At 39.4% G+C, this 20,534-nt stretch overlaps 2 protein-coding genes across 4 annotated transcripts in view; both read left to right on the forward strand.

Moving 5' to 3' along the window:
- scaf11 (SR-related CTD-associated factor 11) overlaps nt 1-20,534 on the forward strand; it is a 651,915-nt gene that overhangs the window by 56,360 nt on the left and 575,021 nt on the right. The gene's annotated exons all lie outside the window — the stretch shown is intronic.
- Nucleotides 1-20,534, forward strand: part of slc38a4 (solute carrier family 38 member 4) — a 95,321-nt gene that overhangs the window by 53,307 nt on the left and 21,480 nt on the right. The window contains exons 1-9 of one of the 3 annotated variants that reach the window (XM_028810612.2): nt 5,925-6,046; nt 10,863-11,070; nt 15,598-15,691; nt 15,779-15,894; nt 16,666-16,739; nt 16,848-16,940; nt 18,492-18,573; nt 19,447-19,529; nt 19,616-19,674. In XM_028810612.2, the coding sequence (XP_028666445.1) occupies nt 10,964-11,070; nt 15,598-15,691; nt 15,779-15,894; nt 16,666-16,739; nt 16,848-16,940; nt 18,492-18,573; nt 19,447-19,529; nt 19,616-19,674 (708 nt within the window). In that variant the 5' untranslated portion in view covers nt 5,925-6,046; nt 10,863-10,963. Of the gene's footprint in view, nt 1-5,924; nt 6,047-7,978; nt 8,124-10,862; nt 11,071-15,597; nt 15,692-15,778; nt 15,895-16,665; nt 16,740-16,847; nt 16,941-18,491; nt 18,574-19,446; nt 19,530-19,615; nt 19,675-20,534 lie in introns of those variants that run through there. The other 2 variants (XM_028810609.2, XM_051928690.1) reach the window with 2 other exon arrangements.

Raw genomic sequence — 20,534 nt, forward strand, 5'->3', positions numbered from 1 at the left:
TACTGATTTATTACCGCAAATCCGAGAGAGGCCCATCTGGCTGCAGGGAGGGGGGCGGGGCCCTCTTCACTCACGTGTCTGCCTCGGGGCGTAACCTTAACTCCACTTAGTTAGCGAACGAGAGTACTGCTTAATGGATTTAGATCTTTTTTTTTCTATAATTTGCTTGAACATTCCGGTTGATTTTGCGACTTCTCTCATTGCGCTAAGAATCATAGTTCGCTTGCAGGAGCGATATATTCACGCTAATCTGAGACAGAGGCTGTGGGGAGAGAAAAGGGGAAGAGTGACTTCAGGAGTAGAGAGCTGGGCAGGGCCTTCCTCATTGTCCTATTTCACTAATGCGCGGGCAAAGCCGCGGGGGATGGCTAGTAAATAATAAAATGATGCTTTGGCTTTCTTTTTACAATACAGAAATGTATGCTACTTTATATAATTATTGTTGTTTTTTGTCCTCAATCAATCATCATCAATTGTACTTCTGGTAAAGCATACATCACAGTCAGCCAGTAGTGTCTGTAAGTCATCATATAACACACTTCAAGCTGGTAAGCTAAGTTAAAAGAGAGGTGTGGCATATCTCAACTGGTCTAGATGCGCACAGTAGGTCACGTGATATTTTCTGAGTTGCATAATCAAGTTCAGGGCAGCAGGGCACTGGGATCTATCCCTGTAGCATTAGATTCAAGGTAAGATCAAACTCCAGATGAGGTACCACACTGCATTGTTGAACTCACTTACACACACTTACAAACAGCCAATTTAGAGTCACCAATTACCCTAAAATGCATGTTTTTGATAAAAACATGGGTATCTTATAGTTTAGTTATTTTAACACACATACTTGAAGCATTATTATTAATTTATAACTTCGTATTAAGTGTAATTTAGAGTATACATTTAACAAAAACAATTGTATCACTTAATTGTTTTTTTTTTTATAAAATACTACATATTTTCAGTGGGAGAGAAGCCAGAGTACACAAAAAAAATAAAGGGAGTATCTACAGTAGCACTTATTTTATAACGTAAATTAACATGGTGGATCATACTGACAGAGTGGTAAGCTTTGCAGCCTTGCATATCCAGTGTCCTGGGTTTTGAATCTCGTGTCATTACATTATCTGTGTGACGTTTACACATTTTCCCCATATCCATGTTGATTTTCCTCCTGCATCCCCATTAGACGTGCTATGTGTTATGTTAATTGCCATTTCTAAATTACCTTGTGGGAGTATGAGTGAAGCTGAACGACTGGCACCCTGCCCAGGATTACTTTTGGCCTTGTGTGCAATACTGCTGGTGCATTCACTGATAACTGTGACATTATATAAGCAGGTGAGATGCTGTAATATGGAATGCACTGCTTAGCTCTTTAGTCTTGCCACTCTAAGGTTCAGGTTCAGCTGTCATATCTGTACAAATATTCTGGTCTCTCACCAAATCCCAAAAATGTGTGTGTTGGCTTAAATTGGCCGTGCACTTGCATGTGTGTGTGTGAGAGAGAGAGAGCACCATTGACCTCCCAGTCGGAACTTTTTACTCATGGCTGCTGGTATGGTTTAGGTCATTTCAAGAATTAGGCTAGGCAGGTCAAGAAAATGCTTACATAAGAAATGAGACAAGAAATGAGAAGAGACCAGTCAATCCATCAAGCCTGTTTGTTTAGCTAATAGATAAGCCATCCCAGTATCTTATCCAGATTCTTCTTGTCAAGAGTTCTGCATCAACTATATTGTAGTTTGTTCCAGAGTCCCACAACTCTTTGCGTAAGAAAGTGCTTTCTAGATTCAGTTTAAATGCAATTCTGAAATGGAAATGTTTGCTTGGTTATAATTCTTTTATTGTAATGCACATATTTTCAAAGTTAGTTTAAAAAAACAGGAAATCAGTGAATGTGATTGCGTGGGTCCAATAGTAAAACTCAAAAATGACTGCACACTTTGAAAGAAGCACACATTAAACACAAATATCCTTCAGTTAAGTCATTTTAAAGCATATGCTTGAAAATCATTATTATTAGTTAAAGATTGTGTATTAAATATAATTTAGAGTATACAGAATAATTATATCAGGTAATCATTTTTATATACTGCATATTTTAAGTATCACAAACCTATTTAAAGATTTTGAATTATTACAAAGCAGAAAGCAATGAATTAAGTGAAGAACACAGCAACAGATACAGATGGTATGTCCAGATTTAATGAAAAAGAACTGCACATAAAAATGCAAAAAATAACACTTTGGGGGATAGTGTCACTGGTAAAGGAGATACATTTTACAAGCTGTAAAAAATCTTACAATTTAGACAAATAATTATATCATAAATCATAACTAATATAGATTTAATATTATTAATGGAATCCTGCTCATGTCAATAACTAGAAGCAGTGCTCTTAAAAAATAAGCAAACTGTAAGTGTATCGAAAGAACAGTGAAACATGAAACAAAAGATGTTTGATTAGACAAAGTTATGTAAGCATAGATTAAGTTTTTTTTTTTTTTTTGCAGGTTAGAGACCCTTTGCCAGTTGCATCACTTTATCAACATTTCTAGTGCAATAACATTGTGGGGGCTTATATGAGTGGCATACTTATAAGTTGTCAGACGAGGCGCTAGCCCAGATAAGATAACAGGAGAAGCGGCTTAAGAATGTACAAGTTGTGATAAGCTGCCCGGACACAGACAGACGGACACCATATTCAAGTCCACCACACGTTTATTGTACATTATAAATACAATGTCCAAGTGCACAAACCCAGTGCCAAAGCACCAATCTCCCCAAAATCCAGGCTCTCACTCAGTCTCTGCCTGCTCGTCAGGCCGCCTCCTCTCTCCTGCCTCGCAACCTTGTCCACTCCTCACCCGACTCCAGTCCTTCTCTGCAGGGAGGCGGCCCCTTTTATAAGTGCCCGGATGGGCTCCAGGTGATCCCCGACACTCCCTAGACACTCCCTTGTGTGGCGGAAGTGCCGGCTGTGTTCCCGGAAGCCCTCCGGGTGTTCCCAAACTTCTTCCCCCCAGTACTTCCTGGTGTGGCGGAAGTGTTGGGGTTCCGGGTCCTTCAGGCATGGGGGCGCCCCCTGGCGGAGACCACGGGCCCCTACAGGGTTGGGCTTCCAAGCCCTGCACCCGTGGCCCTCAAAGGAACCAGGGCGGCCGCCCCCTCGTGGTCCGGAGGAGGTATGAGCCCTCCTCCTGTCCTCCTGGGCGTCCCGGCTGGGCACCACCCCCAGCCGCGTGCCACAGTACCCCACCGCAAGCTGAGACCCCTGGGCCCAGCGGCCAATCCCGTGAGGGCAGGTTTTCCTCGGCGGGAAGCCGACACACTTCGTTCCAGGGCCCGGTCCTATAAAAAAGAAGACAGAACAAGGGGCAGAGACGCTGCCCTGACGCCGCCACTCGGCGTCTCTCTGACGTCTATACGGGCAACGCTCCCCCTTTTGACCGGCACCCCGGGGCTTGCCAGCTCGGCCCCCCCTTTCGTGGCACCCTTGCCCCTCGTGGTGGGACACCGGACGGGAGCGCACGCGCGCCCGTCTCCTCAGCCTTCCGTGAGTTTACCCTCTGCAGCCGCAGAGGGTGGCCCTTCTCCAAACGTGAGCATCCTGCCTCACGTTTGCCCTTATCGGAGGAACCGGCATTCTTCCCTCGGCTCTCCCTTTTACTCTTGGACGCGGTGACGGACTGAGTCTCCTTATAGCGTAAAAAGAGACCCTGTCGCGTCTGCGTCCCTTTAACTCGCCTCGAGGCTGCGGCAGGCTTAGGAGGGAGGGCGCTAGGACCCAGGGCACTTAACAGCCCACGTCCTGCTAGTCCCCTCACTGATTCTCCCCTCACCAAGCACGCAGCACTCACCGCCACATCTCCTGTAGGAGATCCCCCTTTTGGACTCTGATCACAGGGTTCACAGATCCTGTCGGTGGGACCTCCAACATGCTGTACGGGATCGATGAAACTTACCGGTCCCGCTGTACCTCTCCGGCCGAAGGTTTGCTCGCCGCGCCGTTTCGTCCGCTCTTCCAGCGCCTCCTCTGACGCGACTGGCTTCCCCTCCAGCATCTGCTCCCCAGCACGGAGGGCACCTAGCATTTGTGGATGCGACTCCACAGAACACTGATCAACCGCCAGCGCCTGTAGAGCCGCAGACATGGACGAAAGTACAGCCAGCAGTGAGCTTTCCTTATTGTCAGCTACAACTGCTGGCTGCTCTTTAAGGCTCTTTGAAGAATGCACGCACCCAGCTGCACATTCTCCCTTATCGGAGGAACTGGCTTCCTCAAGCCGCTTCCTCCATTTACTGTGGGACGCCGCGTCAGTTCGGATCTGCCCATTGTAAAAGGGCAGACCCAGCCCCGCAGGCGTCCGGAGCTTCACAGGGTCGGTCTCCCTTACCTTCCCCGCTGTGCCTCTCCGTCCAGGAGTTCCTGCAGCGCGCCGATCCCTTCCTACCTGCGGCTCTCGATCCAACGCCACTGCCATCCCTCCTGAGTCCAGCGTCTCCGCCCGGAGGGCACATCGCTCGGCCGGCAGCGACAACACGAGCTGGATCTCGCTCTGCAGCTCCTGCAGTATCGCTGCCAAAGAGGAAGAGACAGTCGGCGGTGTGCTTACCTTCCAGGCGGCGCCACTCGCCGGCTGCTCTCCGTGGGCTCTTTCCTGCAGCCCACTCGGGTTACTTGGAAGCACGGGACAGACATTCCCTGCTCTCGCCTCCGACCAATCGCTGGCGAGAGGACAGGACACGCTGTCCAATCCCGTGCCTGTTATGAGGAGGGACTCCTGGTCCGCCGCCATTTTGGCTCTACTGCCCCTGGTGCGGCGCCATTCTGGCTCTTGGAGTTGCAGCTCCATCCTGTCTGCAGCTCTCCCGACTGCAGCCTCCGCGCTGCCGACGGCCCGTGGACCGGCACGCCTCTGCCACAGACACGGATCCGGGCATACCCTGCCGGTAACAAAAGAGGGAAGTCCTACCCCGCAGGGCAGACCATTGTTACGCAGGGCACTCACCTCCCGGATCCCGTCATCCAGCCGTATCTGCTGCATACTGGCCTTTCCTTCAGCGATACCGTCCTGGCCGCCGTTTCCAACAGCACGTCGGTCGGAGTCTGCTGCACTCCAGCCACGCCCGTTGGTGCTCCTCCGCACCCAGGGGTAAGAGCCGTTTTGCGGACTACTGGCAGTCCCAGGGGAGAATCGCTCCCGCGGAGTTGTGCATGCGTCGCTCCCGCGGCGCGTGTGGGGGTTCCGCTGCTGCGCCGGGCTGCTCACAGAACATTTTTTCTCTACAGGTTCCTGCCTTGAACCAGGCAGACCATCCTGCCGACTACGCCACTGTGATAAGCTGCCCGGACACAGACAGACGGACACCATATTCAAGTCCACCACACGTTTATTGTACATTATAAATACAATGTCCAAGTGCACAAACCCAGTGCCAAAGCACCAATCTCCCCAAAATCCAGGCTCTCACTCAGTCTCTGCCTGCTCGTCAGGCCGCCTCCTCTCTCCTGCCTCGCAACCTTGTCCACTCCTCACCCGACTCCAGTCCTTCTCTGCAGGGAGGCGGCCCCTTTTATAAGTGCCCGGATGGGCTCCAGGTGATCCCCGACACTCCCTAGACACTCCCTTGTGTGGCGGAAGTGCCGGCTGTGTTCCCGGAAGCCCTCCGGGTGTTCCCAAACTTCTTCCCCCCAGTACTTCCTGGTGTGGCGGAAGTGTTGGGGTTCCGGGTCCTTCAGGCATGGGGGCGCCCCCTGGCGGAGACCACGGGCCCCTACAGGGTTGGGCTTCCAAGCCCTGCACCCGTGGCCCTCAAAGGAACCAGGGCGGCCGCCCCCTCGTGGTCCGGAGGAGGTATGAGCCCTCCTCCTGTCCTCCTGGGCGTCCCGGCTGGGCACCACCCCCAGCCGCGTGCCACAAAGTACTTTCCAATTGTTAGATTTATTCTGGGACTGGTGAAAAATTATAAAGGATGAAGAATGTCTAAATGCTTTATTTCATAAAGATATGCTGCTACTTCATAACAACAATGTATGACAAGGTACTTTTAGTTCATATTGAAAATTTCTGTATTAATGTACTGTACATACATTTCAAAAATACCGGACATGTGTTTGTTAGAATTTATCAATTTTATCTGTTTGTACAGCTCTTTACAAAAAATGTGTTTTTATTATCAATCCATTTGAATTTTTTTATATTTTTCCTTAAAGAAAGCTTAATTGTTTGAAGTATAACTAGTGAAAAATGATGTTCTTTTTTTTTTTTGAAAATATCTGAGCTTGCTTTGACCATGCTTTGAAGCTTGTGGTTTTCATAAAATACAGCTTTGAATGGCAGCGTAAACCAGTGTCTGAATCTTACTATGTTGAAATTCTACAATGGCTTAATTGGCTATTGTTCTTGCTCAGATTTGTAATGTCATCAAGTTTATAAAATTTAATAAAGAGTAATTTCAATACAGGCAATGTGATTGCTGGGGAGTAACATTTTTACTCATTGTGCATTTTCTTTATGAATTTATTTATTATGTTCTGTAAGCGTGGCTAATGTTTGAAAATGTGGTGAAACTTCTTTATAGGGGTGGCACAGTGGCGCAGGGGTAGCGCTGCTGCCTCGCAGTAAGGAGACCAGGGTTCTCTTTCCAGGACCCCCCTGCGTGGAGTTTGCATGTTCTCCCCGTGTCTGCATGGGTTTCCTCCGGGTGCTCCAGTTTCCTCCCACAGTCCAAAGACATGCAGGTTAGGTGCATTGGTTATCCTAAATTGTCCCTAATGCGTGTAGGTGTGTGTGCCCTGCAGTGGGCTGGCACTCTGCCTGGGGTTTGTTTCCTACCTTGCTCCCTGTGTTGGCTGGGATTGGCTCCAGCGGACCCCCGTGACCCTGTAGTGAATATATAGCGGGTTGGATACTGACTGTCTGACTGACTTCTTTATAGATTTTTCTTGCTGTGTTTAGAATTCAGCTGGGTACTAAAAAACAAAGCACCAGTGTCATCACTTCTGAATAGAGGGTACCTAAAGTATATCTATTAGTCCCATAATGCTTTGTAAGAAGATTCCAACAAAGGCTTTGCTGTGTTACATAACAATAAGAGACTAAGAAAGAAAGGTGCTTTCAAAATCCCCAAACTCAGGACACTACAAGTTATGCCTTAGCTAGAGTTTGTAGAATGTTCATTTTTGGTAAGGATTACCAGTAGTCGAGTACTTCTTAAGTGTTATTGTGGTAGGAATTGAATTCATGTGTTGTTAGTATGGTGAATATGAATATAAATAACAAGTTTTAAGACTTTATCAATGAAAAATGCCTTCAGCAGTTTTGGGCGAGAGAAGTATTTTGAACCAATGAAATATTTCTTCATTTCCAGTACTTGTACATGGATTAAACATTCACAAAGCAAGTATTTTTTAATAAATGTGTGTTAATTTGTTTATGTATGTTTATATTTATTTTATTATTTTCTTTGTGTTTCATTTTACTTCATTATTTATGCTTTGTAATTATAATTTTATCTTAACATCTTCTAAGCACTTTGAGCTACATATCATGTATGAAAGCGTGCAACAGAAATAAAAGTTCTTTTTGTTATGTACTGCTGTTTTAACACATTTAGAATGGTTAAATAATATAAATGAAACACATTTGCATTTTAAGTTCCTTGGTTCCAGAGCTGCATTGCAAACCAGTTCCCAACAAAACATTTTTTTCTATTGTACATTGACTGTTACATGGTAGTTCTTCATAGTTTTTTGCCTAAAGTGGCATTATCAGTAGGATCTGAGAATGCAACTTGTATGTGCCAGAGATGAGCAGTTTTGTATTTGTTCCAGTATACACTGAGCAAACAGTCTGGTGCAATCCTGATGTTTAATCTCAGGCGCAGTTTGGAACTGTCTTTCTAGTAATGATGCAACTGAAGGGGTATATAAGTTTGGTTTGGATGATGATTGGTTCTGAATGTGCACTCCCACTTGCCTTTAAAATTATCACTTCAGCTAACTTAAGCGATAAGATCCACATTATCAACTCTACTGCCAAAGGGACATTTTTGATTGGGAGACTTTTCATAAGAAAGCTTTCCCTGAAGAATCAAAATTTGAAGATTTCAGTACAAGGTAACTACAATAATTTGTCGATTGAAGAATGAACTAATGTTTTTAGATTTAATTTCCTATTATTAGAAAAACATTTTTTCCCTTCAGTCAAATATTAAACATTGTAATCAAACAGATTGAGAAAGTTAAACACAACAAAAGGAGATAAGAATACAATTAAATACAAACAGAAGGAGATCATCTTGAAATATCACAGGTTGAAGTAAATTTATTCTTTTAAGTTAGTTATGGCTTGAATAATATTATTTTTTTAAATTTCACTGAATAGGTGAGTGGGATCACATAAAAAGTGTACAGCATAATATTTATACATAAAAATATAAAAATGGGTCTCATTTTATCACTTTTATGAGTGAAGTCTTCAACATTGCATTACTCAGTCCTGTCCACAAGCGGACAGGAGTTTTCTGGTTAATTTTGCCACACATCTAAAATGTTATGCAATTCCATTGACATTTTATGTAATGTATAATAATATAATAGTTGTGTGTTTCATAGATTTACTGGTAAGTTAAAACTACAATGAAACTATACACGAGTGGGCAATCCAACAGTACAATGTGAGATATCTACAAAATCCACCCATCCTTTTTCTGTACTGGCTTGGTTCTGTTAAGTTTCAAAAGGGAGCTGGTGCTTATCCTTGAAGTGTTTCAGACAAGGCAAGAACCAGCTATTAAAGAGGCCCTGGTCTGTCAAAGAGCATAATAACATTCATAACCACACACCCTCATAATTGGCCATTTTAGAGTTGCCTCAGCTTTTGAAGGAGTTGCAACAAGAAATATATCCAGGCACATGGAGAATCTGTGGACTCCACACAGGTAATAACCAGGGCAGGATTTGACCCCAATCTTATAATTTTGAAGTAGTAGTGCTAACCTCTACACCACCATGTCACATTTAGGTGACTGATGCTTCACTTTAATTCTGTGTTGTGGGTAGTGTTTGGCATTCAGCCTCTGACTTAAGTTTCCTAAGTTACTAAAATAGTATGTATGGAATTAATAGAATTTTAAAAACAATCTGCATCCAAAGAATTATTCAAATAATGTAGATTTAAAAAAAATGAAAACATGTAGTATGATTTGCATTAAAAGAATTACTCATATAAGTTGGCCTACAAAATAAAAATTTTAGAACTCAGGCTAATAAAATATTTAGTAGGTTCTCCTCAGCTCAGTGTTTACACTATCATATTTGTAGAAAAAAGATATATGCACAGCAGTTGCTGTTTTCTCATGGAAATACTGTGAGTAAATGTTTAAGTAGCCTGAAATCTGTTGCATGAACAGAAAAAGAGTAGAAAGGGAGAACACAAGGTTGAAGTCTTAATTTATTTTGTGTGGTTGTTCAATTGACAATTGTGCCTGCGGTTCTTCTGGGCGTGAGTAGACAAGATAAGATAGCATTTTTTTGGAATTTCTGCAGGACAATTGTTTTAGTGACTTTACATTGGAGACGCTGAAAGGTTTGAAATTGTATTCTTTCTTTCTTTCTTTCTTTCTTTCTTTCTTTCTTTCTTTCTTTCTTTCTTTCTTTCTAGAAATGAGTGATAAGATGTGAAACATGCAGTTTAGGCTTACATAAATCTAGACATAATGTGCTGTTTATATAGTTTGAGGTGGATTAGTTGCTGAAGAAGTTCATGCAGTAGAAAGAAATATGTGCAGCTGGTAAGTTATTGTTAAACATTTTGGAACGACTGTTTTTTCAATTCCAGTTTTTGCCGGAATGAAATATTGTTATTTATGAAACTTTTTACCCGTTATCCTTATGTGCTGCACTACAATAATTATTGTGTCATTTCAAGTTGAAATAAAATGAAAGCTTGTTACAGTTAATTATTTTTCTAACAAATTCTGCAAAATAAAAACCTTAAATTCTAGTATCATTCTTATTTAAGATTCCTAACATCAGAAATTCTTTGAACAAATGGTGTTCTTAGTTAATTAATTGAAGCATAAGTTTTTTTGTTTTTTTTCAAGGTCATATGCTTTCTGTGGTATGATATGCACTGTGCTCATGCATATGAGCTACTTTATATGAGGCTGAGCATTGAGGATGCTCGTATTTTTTCCAAATATGCAATTGCAACTTACTTTAAAACAAACTTGATTACATAGTTTAATTTGGATTACTGAAGAGAAGAGGGCAGTTTATTTAATTGTTTAATAATGGCTTAAGCAGTACCTAGAATTAGAAATACGACCATCTAAAGTGTGTATCAGTAAGAAATGACCATTTTCTTTGACAGTACTCAGCTTTTCAGTGGATACTTCTCGAAAAACAGCAGGTTTATAGTCATTCAGAGTGTTTTTAATAGAGAATCTTACAGTATATACTAATGTTACCATTTCCATACGTAGAGTATTGTATTGTAATGTACATAATGCAGTTCTTTCTTTCTTTCTTTCTTTCTTTCTTTCTTGCTTTCTTTCTTTCTTTCTTTCTTTCTTTCATTCTTTCTTATACCAAGTGACAATGTGTTCTTTTAAAATCTACACACGGTCTCAAACAGTAGCTTGCATTGTTTAGCTTTACTCTTTTTCCATTTTTCACATAAACAAGTGTTATGCCAGATAGAAACTCATTGTATTAAAGTGATTGGATTATCTTGAACCATACTGTATGGTTGTGCAATGGCTCCTTTATTGTGCCTTCTTTGTTAATCTGGGCATTGTTGTTCTTGTGTTCACTTTATGCTATTCTTAATCTCTCTCTCTCTCTCTGATCTAGTTACAGAAATTCTAAAAAGAACAGGAACCTACTATTACTGAAGAGAAGGATCTTTTGAGAAATATAGTGCACCACTCACATCCTCACGTGTATTTTGTGATATGGACCGAATGGAATTAAAGAAAGTGAAAACGGATGCCGATAATGACAGCAATAGTGGGGAGAGTTTTACTGAGCCAATAGATTCCGAAAAAGCAACAATTAATAGGTTAGTATTCATGACATTTTAAATATGCATACTTTATAGTATATTGCATTGCTATATTTTTTGCAATTAGATTTGTCCAGCTCTTTGACAGCTCCTTTAAGAAAGCAGCATTGAATGTGTGATGTTATGTGATTTTCTAGCATACAGCTGTGATCCATGATCTTAATAGCTTGTGTATTCACCCTAAAACATTTGATTCAATCTATGATACAGTATATAAATATCAGTTTACTAATAGCATTTGGGGATTCACTGTTAAAAAATAAGCAACCTATTCATATTGTATTGTAAAAATAATCTGTTTTATCACAGTCCATAAGATTACCTAGTAACACTTTAGTTTAAGTAGTGCAAAAATGCATCTCTTACTCATTTGCCATTATGTAAAAAGACCTTGGCATACACTTCTTTGAATCTTCATAACACTTGCAAAGCATCAGTAAAGTATTTATTTATTTTTGCAATGTGACATACTAACAAAATGCCACTTTGGAGTGCTCTGAGGTGGCTAATCTTGGATGCATTTCTCTTGCTATTGCATATTTAGCATAAGATCTGTGAATCCCTCATATTCATAAGTAATTTTACCATCTTTTCAATATGCTGCACTGCACAGAGATGAATAACATATCTACTGATGTTTTTATAAGTGTGTAATGAAGGCCAAAAGAAACCTTTGTTAAGGTTTTGTTACATAAGAATAAATGAGTAAAAGATACATTTTTGCAGTACCTAAACTAAAATGTTACCGATCAGCTAATAGGAGTTTTTAGAGAAATGTTTTTTTTGACAAAAAAAATACTTGTATGTGAAAATTTCATTTATTTGTATTATTAGTTGTCTAGAAAAGTAATACTTTTTACAGTCCTTTACTACACATGTATGAGCAGCAAAGGCTGTTTATACCTGTTTGTAAAACTGTCTTCATAATCTGTTTCACTGAAGTTTAGAAATTGCTCTTTGAGAAACCAAAATAAGGAACACAAAGCACAAATCAGCCATTTTAAGTTTCCTTAGGTGTCCTGCCTTGTACCTGTCCCTGCAAGGAAAGGCTTTAATCCGGAATTAAATCCAGATTCAGCAGATTTCAGAATGTTTGGATAAATGGGTGAATGCATAGGTCAATATTTTAGCAAACTGCTTTACCGGTTGTTATCTTCTCTTTATTTATCTTTCATATTGTGCTATGGGTAACCGAAACCAAATGTTTAGTAAGACTTTTCTGCTTCAACAATAAATTAATCTGCAGTGGGCTGGTGCCCTGCCCAGGATTTGTTTCTGCCTTGCACCCTGTGCTGGTTGGGATTGGCTCCAGCAGACCCCCGTGACCCTGTGTTGGGATATAGCAGGTTGGACAATGACTGACTGACTGACAATAAATTAATTTGTTTATATCTGTACATTGAGTTGACGGATTGTTTAAAAACTGTCCTAAAATATAAGACTACCATAAAACCTAAAATATAGAAAATACATTGTAAAAAAATAGAAATACAAATATATATATATTTGGCCCTAGTGTGTGCTTGGTGTGTGGGTGTGTTTGTGTGTGTCCTGCGGTGGGTTGGCACCCTGCCCGGGATTGGTTCCCTGCCTTGTGCCCTGTGTTGGCTGGGATTGGCTCCAGCAGACCCCTTTGACCCTGTGTTCGGCTTCAGCGGTTTGGAAAATGGATGGATGGATGGATGGATATATATATATATATATATTGCTTCAGTTATTTTAATACTGTCTCAGTGGTCATCAAGTTCCTGTTATTATCTGTAGTGACTACATTCAAATCGACGTCTCTTTACTTTTTTCCCAGAAATGCAAAATATATACATTTTCCTGGTTTGAAAAAGGGCTTTGCTTATTTTTATGAAAATGAAATGGAAGTTTAGGCTTTTTTCAGTGTTTTTATTTGTTAAAATTAAGCTCTTTGAGCATTGGAAAGGTACTATATGAATAAAATATATTGTTATTCTTGTTGATGTTATTAAATTTTAAGGGTAAAGAAAAGTTTTCTTCTCAATGAAAGCACTCAATTATTGGTTTTCATCCTGTTTGCAAACTGAGATTTAACCTGAACTGTGAATTAAACAAAAAAACAAAACAAGTTTCAAACCAAACTGTGGAACTTGTGTACATATAAACTGAATGGAGAATTAGAAGTGCACTTTGTAGTCCATTTGGATGATATCCTTGCATACTTTACTTGAGGAGCAACTTCTGTTTCTTAGCTCTGAATAGAAGAAGCAGGCTACTTATACATTTCTGCATTTACATTTTATTTGCTTAGCAGACATTTTTATCCAAAGCGACTTGCAAAATTTTCTACCAGAATTGTGTACAATACCAGAATGGGGAAAGATGTACTGTATTTAAATATAGAGTTTAGAAAAGAATAGCAACTTTTATTGTCACAAAACCGAATCTGGTATAAATGCTTGTTAATACAGCTTTGCTACAGGCAAGTGACATTAACAAAAAGTAGACACATATAAATACAGTCCTCAAGTACAAAATATGCAATACAGAATAAGAATACATAACATAGAGAGGCAGTACAGAGTATAAAAATAGGTGCCCTCTAATGCAGACCTACACTTAATCAGTTTAATTTAGATGTAATACAAGATACAGACCTCATAAACAAGGTGATTTTTCATTTTGAAAACTTTTAACGGCAGTCAGTAAAATATAAGGTTTTAGATTTAAGTTATCTGAATCGCCTACATGTAGAGAGCAGCTGAAATAACATTTTGTGATGGGTCCACAATAATCCCATTATCACTTTTATACAGTATACAAGGATTCAGCAGAAGGGACGGAAATACCAACAACCTTTGGGGCCTTTGTAACAATACAGTATGTTATTGTCTTTTGATTCTTAAAATGGCTAGACTGGCATACCACATAGAGATGAAAGATTTCTCTCTTTTTAATAGATGTATAGAATCAGACAAGAAGGTGCTTTCTGACTCCACATGTCCGCAGTTACCTGAAGGAATACACTCTCTGATGTACCTTCATTATGAGATGTGCTCTGTTGTTGTGCCATTTTTGGGAGCTGCAGATAATATGTGCATTGGAATTAAAATTAATTGATTAAGACTAAATATGTGTAAATATGTTAATGATGTTTCTTTTGACCGATTGTGTCCAATGTTCAATTAAAAAGTTTCTTGTCCACCTTAACAAAAGAACAAGTGACTGTGTGTGTCTGTGTAGCTCTGTGTCCATCCAGTTGCTAGGGTTAGGAAGGAAATTTTTAAAATAGGCAAAACATGTAGACAGAAGTGAAAGAGTTTGGAAGCATGTGCTAATAGCATATTGCCGCACCTACCACACGGCAAACCACCTTGGACTGGGATCCAAGTGTAGCAGGCGAAGGGTCTAAAAATATGAAAATTGGTCACATTAGCCTATTCTGTTGCCCACCATTATACAGCAGCAATAACAGTGTGCCACGTGAACAAGGTTTGTAGCTGTAATGCTAATGACTAATAACATTTTATGGTGAGCAGTGGATGAGTGAATATAACGGTAAATCGATGTGCACATTGGGAAGCGAAAGCTCCAACACAGCTAGGCTGGAGTTGCTAAACCAGGTCATTGAGGAAGAGACTGCCATCGCACTCTCCCAGCAAAACTCCTTGAGTTTAAGCATAGTCAATTCAATGACAGTCAGTTCAAGCAATGGCAACTGGAAATGGAAAAAAAAATTGGCGACTTCAACGGAAAAGGAAAAGGCTCAAGTGTGTATTATTATAGCAGATCAGATGGACAACCCATGTATCAAATAAAAAACATGAGGTGTATGTTGATTACTTAGATTTCCTCTCGTCTTAGGCAGGTAGAACAGCTAGTAGTACATAATATAAAAAGATACATTGCTCTTTATGTTATGTAGCTCAGTGTAGAAGGAAGGAGTCATTATCTTTATTCAGTCTCCCCAAAAATGAACCTAGAGTATAAATATCAATAGTTAGGCCTTTGTCTTTCCTGATGTTTTTAGGATGACCTCCAGGAATTCTGTCATGTTTGCACAAGCTTCTTCTCTAGGGTTAGGATTCTATCTTTTTCCTAACCAACTTGTGACCTTTTACCATATTCCTAATTACTTAAATGCTACAGTATAGTTTTAAGATTCATCTTGATTATGCAGCTAAACTCTTGGACTTTTAATGCTTCCATTTACTTTTTCTTTCCAATTGTTAAAACATTTATAGCATATGGATAGGACTACCAGTATACGTGCATTACTTCAGTTATTTGTATAGACACTGTTTTACTAAATAGTTTATAAGATAAGAGACTTTGATTTGTGCCCTAGTTTGCACTAGCTTTGTTATATGTTTTACTATTTCTGCTATAATTTGGCACTTAAGTATGTTGACACATTTTAATTGGTACTTAGCATCTGTTTTATTATACATAATCAATGGTTAATGTATAGCGAACATTACTTATTTAATGGAATCAATGTGTAAAAAGACAGAGTGTTATTCTATTTAGTCATTCAACATCTGTACCCTTTTTTAGTCATTTTGCTGAAAGTGAGGATGCTGAGAGTCAAAAATTCCTTACAAATGGAATTCCAGGAAGAAAAAAATATGAAGAATATGAAGAAGAATATGTAAGTTTCTGTTGATAAAACACAATAGATAACTCTAGTGAAATGTTCTGATTTGTTGTGATTCCTTACTCATGTTTCCTCATCCAGCATCCAGGAACTACCTCCTTTGGGATGTCTGTATTTAACCTTAGCAATGCCATCATGGGAAGTGGAATCCTTGGATTATCCTATGCCATGGCCAATACCGGAATTGTTATGTTTGTGTGAGTATGATTGTTAACTACATCACATCATACTAAATCACGTTTTAAAATTTTTAATTGTACAAAATCCATAACATTCAGCATGATGAAATGTGTCTTTAATTAAACTTGTCAAATAAGAGCAATTATGTGATTATTTTAACTATCAAAGTACTTAATTATGACTTAATATTCATGACTTCCAATGGCTTTCTATTTGGTGAATTTTTAGTGTATTGTACTGGCATTTATGCTTCTTGTTCATCCTTCCCACTATTCCTTTACAGTGTTGCTGTTTATACAGGAGGCCATAATTTGGTTTCTAGATATGCGTTTTACATTATCACCATTGTAAAGCATAAATCATACTCTCACAAAGTGACATAATATTATCAAAGCTGCTTATTCCAATTCAGGGGTGAGAGCCTATTCTTGCAGTATTAGACAGATTAGGAAACAACCCAAGAAAAGGTGCCAGTGTATTGCAAGGCCCAATTATGCACACACATATCTGATTAGTTTAGAGTCATCAGTTAACCTAATATACTGTACATGTTTCTGTGGTTGGCTGGGGAAAAATGAAATTCCTGAAGAAACACCCACACAGACACAAAAATAATATTGATCAGTTTCTCATACTGCTATCAGTTAATTCTGGCTCAATCCTTTATGACCATTTGCTTTCCTGTTAGACAAATTTAATGGTTTATTAACTTGAAATGTTTTGCAAACTTGTGCTGCCAAACCTATTGATTTGTTTTTTTTTTTTATTTTTTTGCTTTCTAATTTTAGAATTCTTTTATTAGGAGTGGCAATATTATCTCTCTATTCTGTTCATCTTTTATTACTGACCTCAAAGGAAGGAGGTATGCTTATTGCTTTCCATGAGTTAAATTCACTTCAGTACTGATGTTGCAGATATTTTTAGCAAAACATCTAAAGCATTTCACAGATACATTAATTTGTGTTTTCAGGATCCTTAATCTATGAAAAGTTGGGGGAAAAGGCATTCGGCTGGCCTGGAAAACTTGCTGCTTTTGGATCCATAACAATGCAAAATATTGGAGGTATTTGAAAGACTGATAAATAATTAAATCACTGATAGTGGGTGAGATATTTTCTGGTATTCTTTGGATCACAGAAAATGTAGTAAATTAACCTAACCTAAGTAGTAGTGGAGTGTTGGCTCTGAGGCTAGGGGTCTGCACTGGCAAACGGAAGGTCACTGGGTTTGAATCCTGTAAACACCAGAAGTAACTCTACTCCATTGGGCCCTTGAGCAACGCCCTTAACCTGAAATTGCTCCATCCTGAGTATAATGTCAATCTGCATCCAGCCCTGCAAGCAGGTCCTGCAACTTACAGGGAAAATGTAGGGGTTGGTGGCAGGACTGGCACACCAGCCACTGTAACAAGCCTCACACTGTTCAACCAGTGTGGTGCTGAGGTGTCACCCACTGTGCTCGGGTCCCAATCCAGGTGGTTTGTTGTGTGGTGGGTGTGGCAATGTGCTATCGGTGCATGCTCCCAACCTCTGTCTCCTCCAAATAGGCACTTTAAGTTCTGTTTTGTATCTTGGGCCTGCCAAGACAGCAAAATGATTATTTAGTTTAGGTGCCCCTTAATACATTCTTTGAAATTAACAATTCATAGTGTGGCTTAGGGCGGCATGGTGGCGCAGTGGGTAGCGCTGCTGCCTCGCAGTTGGGTGATCTGGGGACCTGGGTTCGCTTCCCGGGTCCTCCCTGCGTGGAGTTTGCATGTTCTCCCCGTGTCTGCGTGGGTTTCCTCCGGGCGCTCCGGTTTCCTCCCACAGTCCAAAGACATGCAGGTTAGGTGGATTGGCGATTCTAAATTGGCCCTAGTGTGTGCTTGGTGTGTGGGTGTGTTTGTGTGTGTCCTGCAGTGGGTTGGCACCCTGCCCAGGATTGGTTCCTGCCTTGTGCCCTGTGTTGGCTGGGATTGGCTCCAGCAGACCCCCGTGACCCTGTGTTCGGATTCAGCGGGTTGGAAAATGGATGGATGGATGGATGGATAGTGTGGCTTAGTTGTTTAAGGTGTGATAAATCAGTGTCTGTCTATGAATTAATGTGTAGACCTTAACAGAGCAGTAAAGCTGGACAGTATATGCCACATTTGAAAAGAAACTAAAAATACATGTAGAAAGCTGCCATATGGGTGGTTTGTTTATTTATTTTAATCTGTAATCATTGTACAGTATATGCAAGCACAGAGGAAACTGGTGTTATCAAAATCTATGAACAAGATCTATTTGATATACTAGCATAATATTTACAATTACTAGATGCAAATATCTTTTTTGACAGAGTATCTTACCAAAGTTAATTAGTACTGTTGACCTAACGTTTATACCGGTAATTACTGACTTGCACAAATACTTTCCTAGCATGTCATTCTACATAACAGAAAAAAAATTTTAAATTGCTTGAATTTAGCTTTTTAAGAAAAAAAAGATCTGCATATTAGCACTAGTTAACACTATTTTCCAATCATTTATCCATTTACAAAATTTCATGCCTTAAAGGTATTGTGAGTAATAAGAGGTGCAAAGCATTGTCAAATAAACTTCATTTACATTCTATTTGTTTCATGTTTTAGCTATGTCAAGCTACCTTTTCATTGTGAAATATGAACTGCCTGAAGTAATTCGAGCGTTCTTGGGATTTGAGGAAAACAGTGGGTATGTACATTTAGAGTTTAATTTTATTTATTAGCCTGTAATGTAATAGGCTACTTCAGTATTGCTCTTGCTGTACTTTTTGGGCTTTCTGCGCCCACTAGTAATGCTAACTGGAGAATACCTGAATTAGGGATACAGGGCTGTCTTTTGCCAATAAGTGTGTTTATGATTTATGATTAATACAATAATCTGTATTAGTAGCTAGATAAAATGAAATCAGTTCTGATCTGTAATGATTGGTAAAAAAAAATGAAAATGTCTTAAATCCTTTAAAGTGACACAACATTTAACATATACACAGTGTTCCTGTCTCCTTTCCTACATATTTACATTTTTGGCTGATGCCTTTATCCAAGATGACTTACAACATTTATGATACAATTGGCTACATTTTTGTTTGGTTTTCCAATTGGACCACAGGCAGGTCAAGTAACTTGCTCAGGGTCACACAGTGTCAGTAGTGGGATTTGAACCCACAAACTCAGAGTTTGAAGTCCAAAGCCTTAACCACTACACAAAGAAACACAGATAAGCATTCTCATGCAAGTAAGCATTTCACTTTGTAAATGTGAATATAATCTTGAATTTCACTGAATGTAAGAAACTTAAAATATGGCATTAACATTGACAGCCTGGATGTGAATAACTTAGATTTCTATGCTGAAAGAACAGCTTCAAAAGGAGTCAAATTGACCAACTCTTATGAATCATTTGACAGAGCATCTGCTAGCTAAATAAAACACTTCATCATTTTATTCGCTAATTACACATTTATCATAAAGGAAAAGTAATCTTGTAAATGTTTTTATTAAAATATTTGAGAGAGGCAGTTAACTAAGTAAATTCTTAATATTAATAAGGTGTCTTTTTCAGGGAATGGTACCTAAATGGAAACTATCTAGTGATATTGGTGTCAATAGGCATCATCCTGCCACTTTCACTTCTTAAAAATCTGGGTAATTGTTCTATTACATTTCTATATTGTTATAATCATTTCTGTATTCTTTTATAATTTTAATTAGAATGTCAATTTTTTTTATAGGTTATCTGGGCTACACCAGTGGTTTTTCTCTGACCTGCATGGTTTTCTTCCTAGGAGTCGTAAGTACAGATATCTTAAATATAATAGGCAGAATTTTAACATGCAGATTGAAAATTGAGAACTATTGCCCTTTTATTATAATTTGTTTTGAAATTTCTAACAGAAGACCCAGATGCAACACTGCCAGGGTTGAGGGACTAGAAAGTTGTATGATATAGTTTCACCTACACCTAGATTGTATTGTTATTTTCAAAAAAAAAAAAAAAGTAACAAAGTAGATGTCTTTTATAGGTGAGAAAGCATATAACAATAGCTTTATCTGGCTGTCATGGACAAGCAGTAATGGTAAAAAATGAAGTGCTAAGATGGAATTATTATTACAGTATCATAGACTGTAGTTATAAATAATGCACCTGCTCAAGAGCCACATTTAAGGAGAAAATATGACTTTGCTGTTGTAACTGCTCATATGCCCAATATGAGTTTATTATATGTCTCCACATGTTGAAGTCATGCAGTAGTTATGGTATTTCCTGAAGAATTGCTTGTAATAAAATATTTATGTATCAATGAATGCACTTATACATTTCCCAATTCATAACATATAGCAAGCATTCACTGCCTTAAGATTTATGTTTACCTTCTGATGTGTTTGTAGTAGGATTATGTTGACTTTTAACAACCTCAGAATCTATTAGTAGTAGTAGGAGGAGGAGGAGGACGAGGAGTAGTAGCAGTACTGTAACATGTACAGTGTGATGGGAAGTGTTTACTTCTATGGCCAATCAACATGCAACATGTCACAAATGATAAACAAGAATGTATTAAAATGCATAATTTTATTTAATTGATAATATAAATCAAGTGTTACTTACTCCTGTTTTCCATGCTACCACAGAGTAGTACTTCTTTAGGAGGA

This window comes from Erpetoichthys calabaricus, chromosome 1 (assembly GCF_900747795.2).
Source record: "Erpetoichthys calabaricus chromosome 1, fErpCal1.3, whole genome shotgun sequence".
NCBI lineage: Eukaryota > Metazoa > Chordata > Cladistia > Polypteriformes > Polypteridae > Erpetoichthys > Erpetoichthys calabaricus.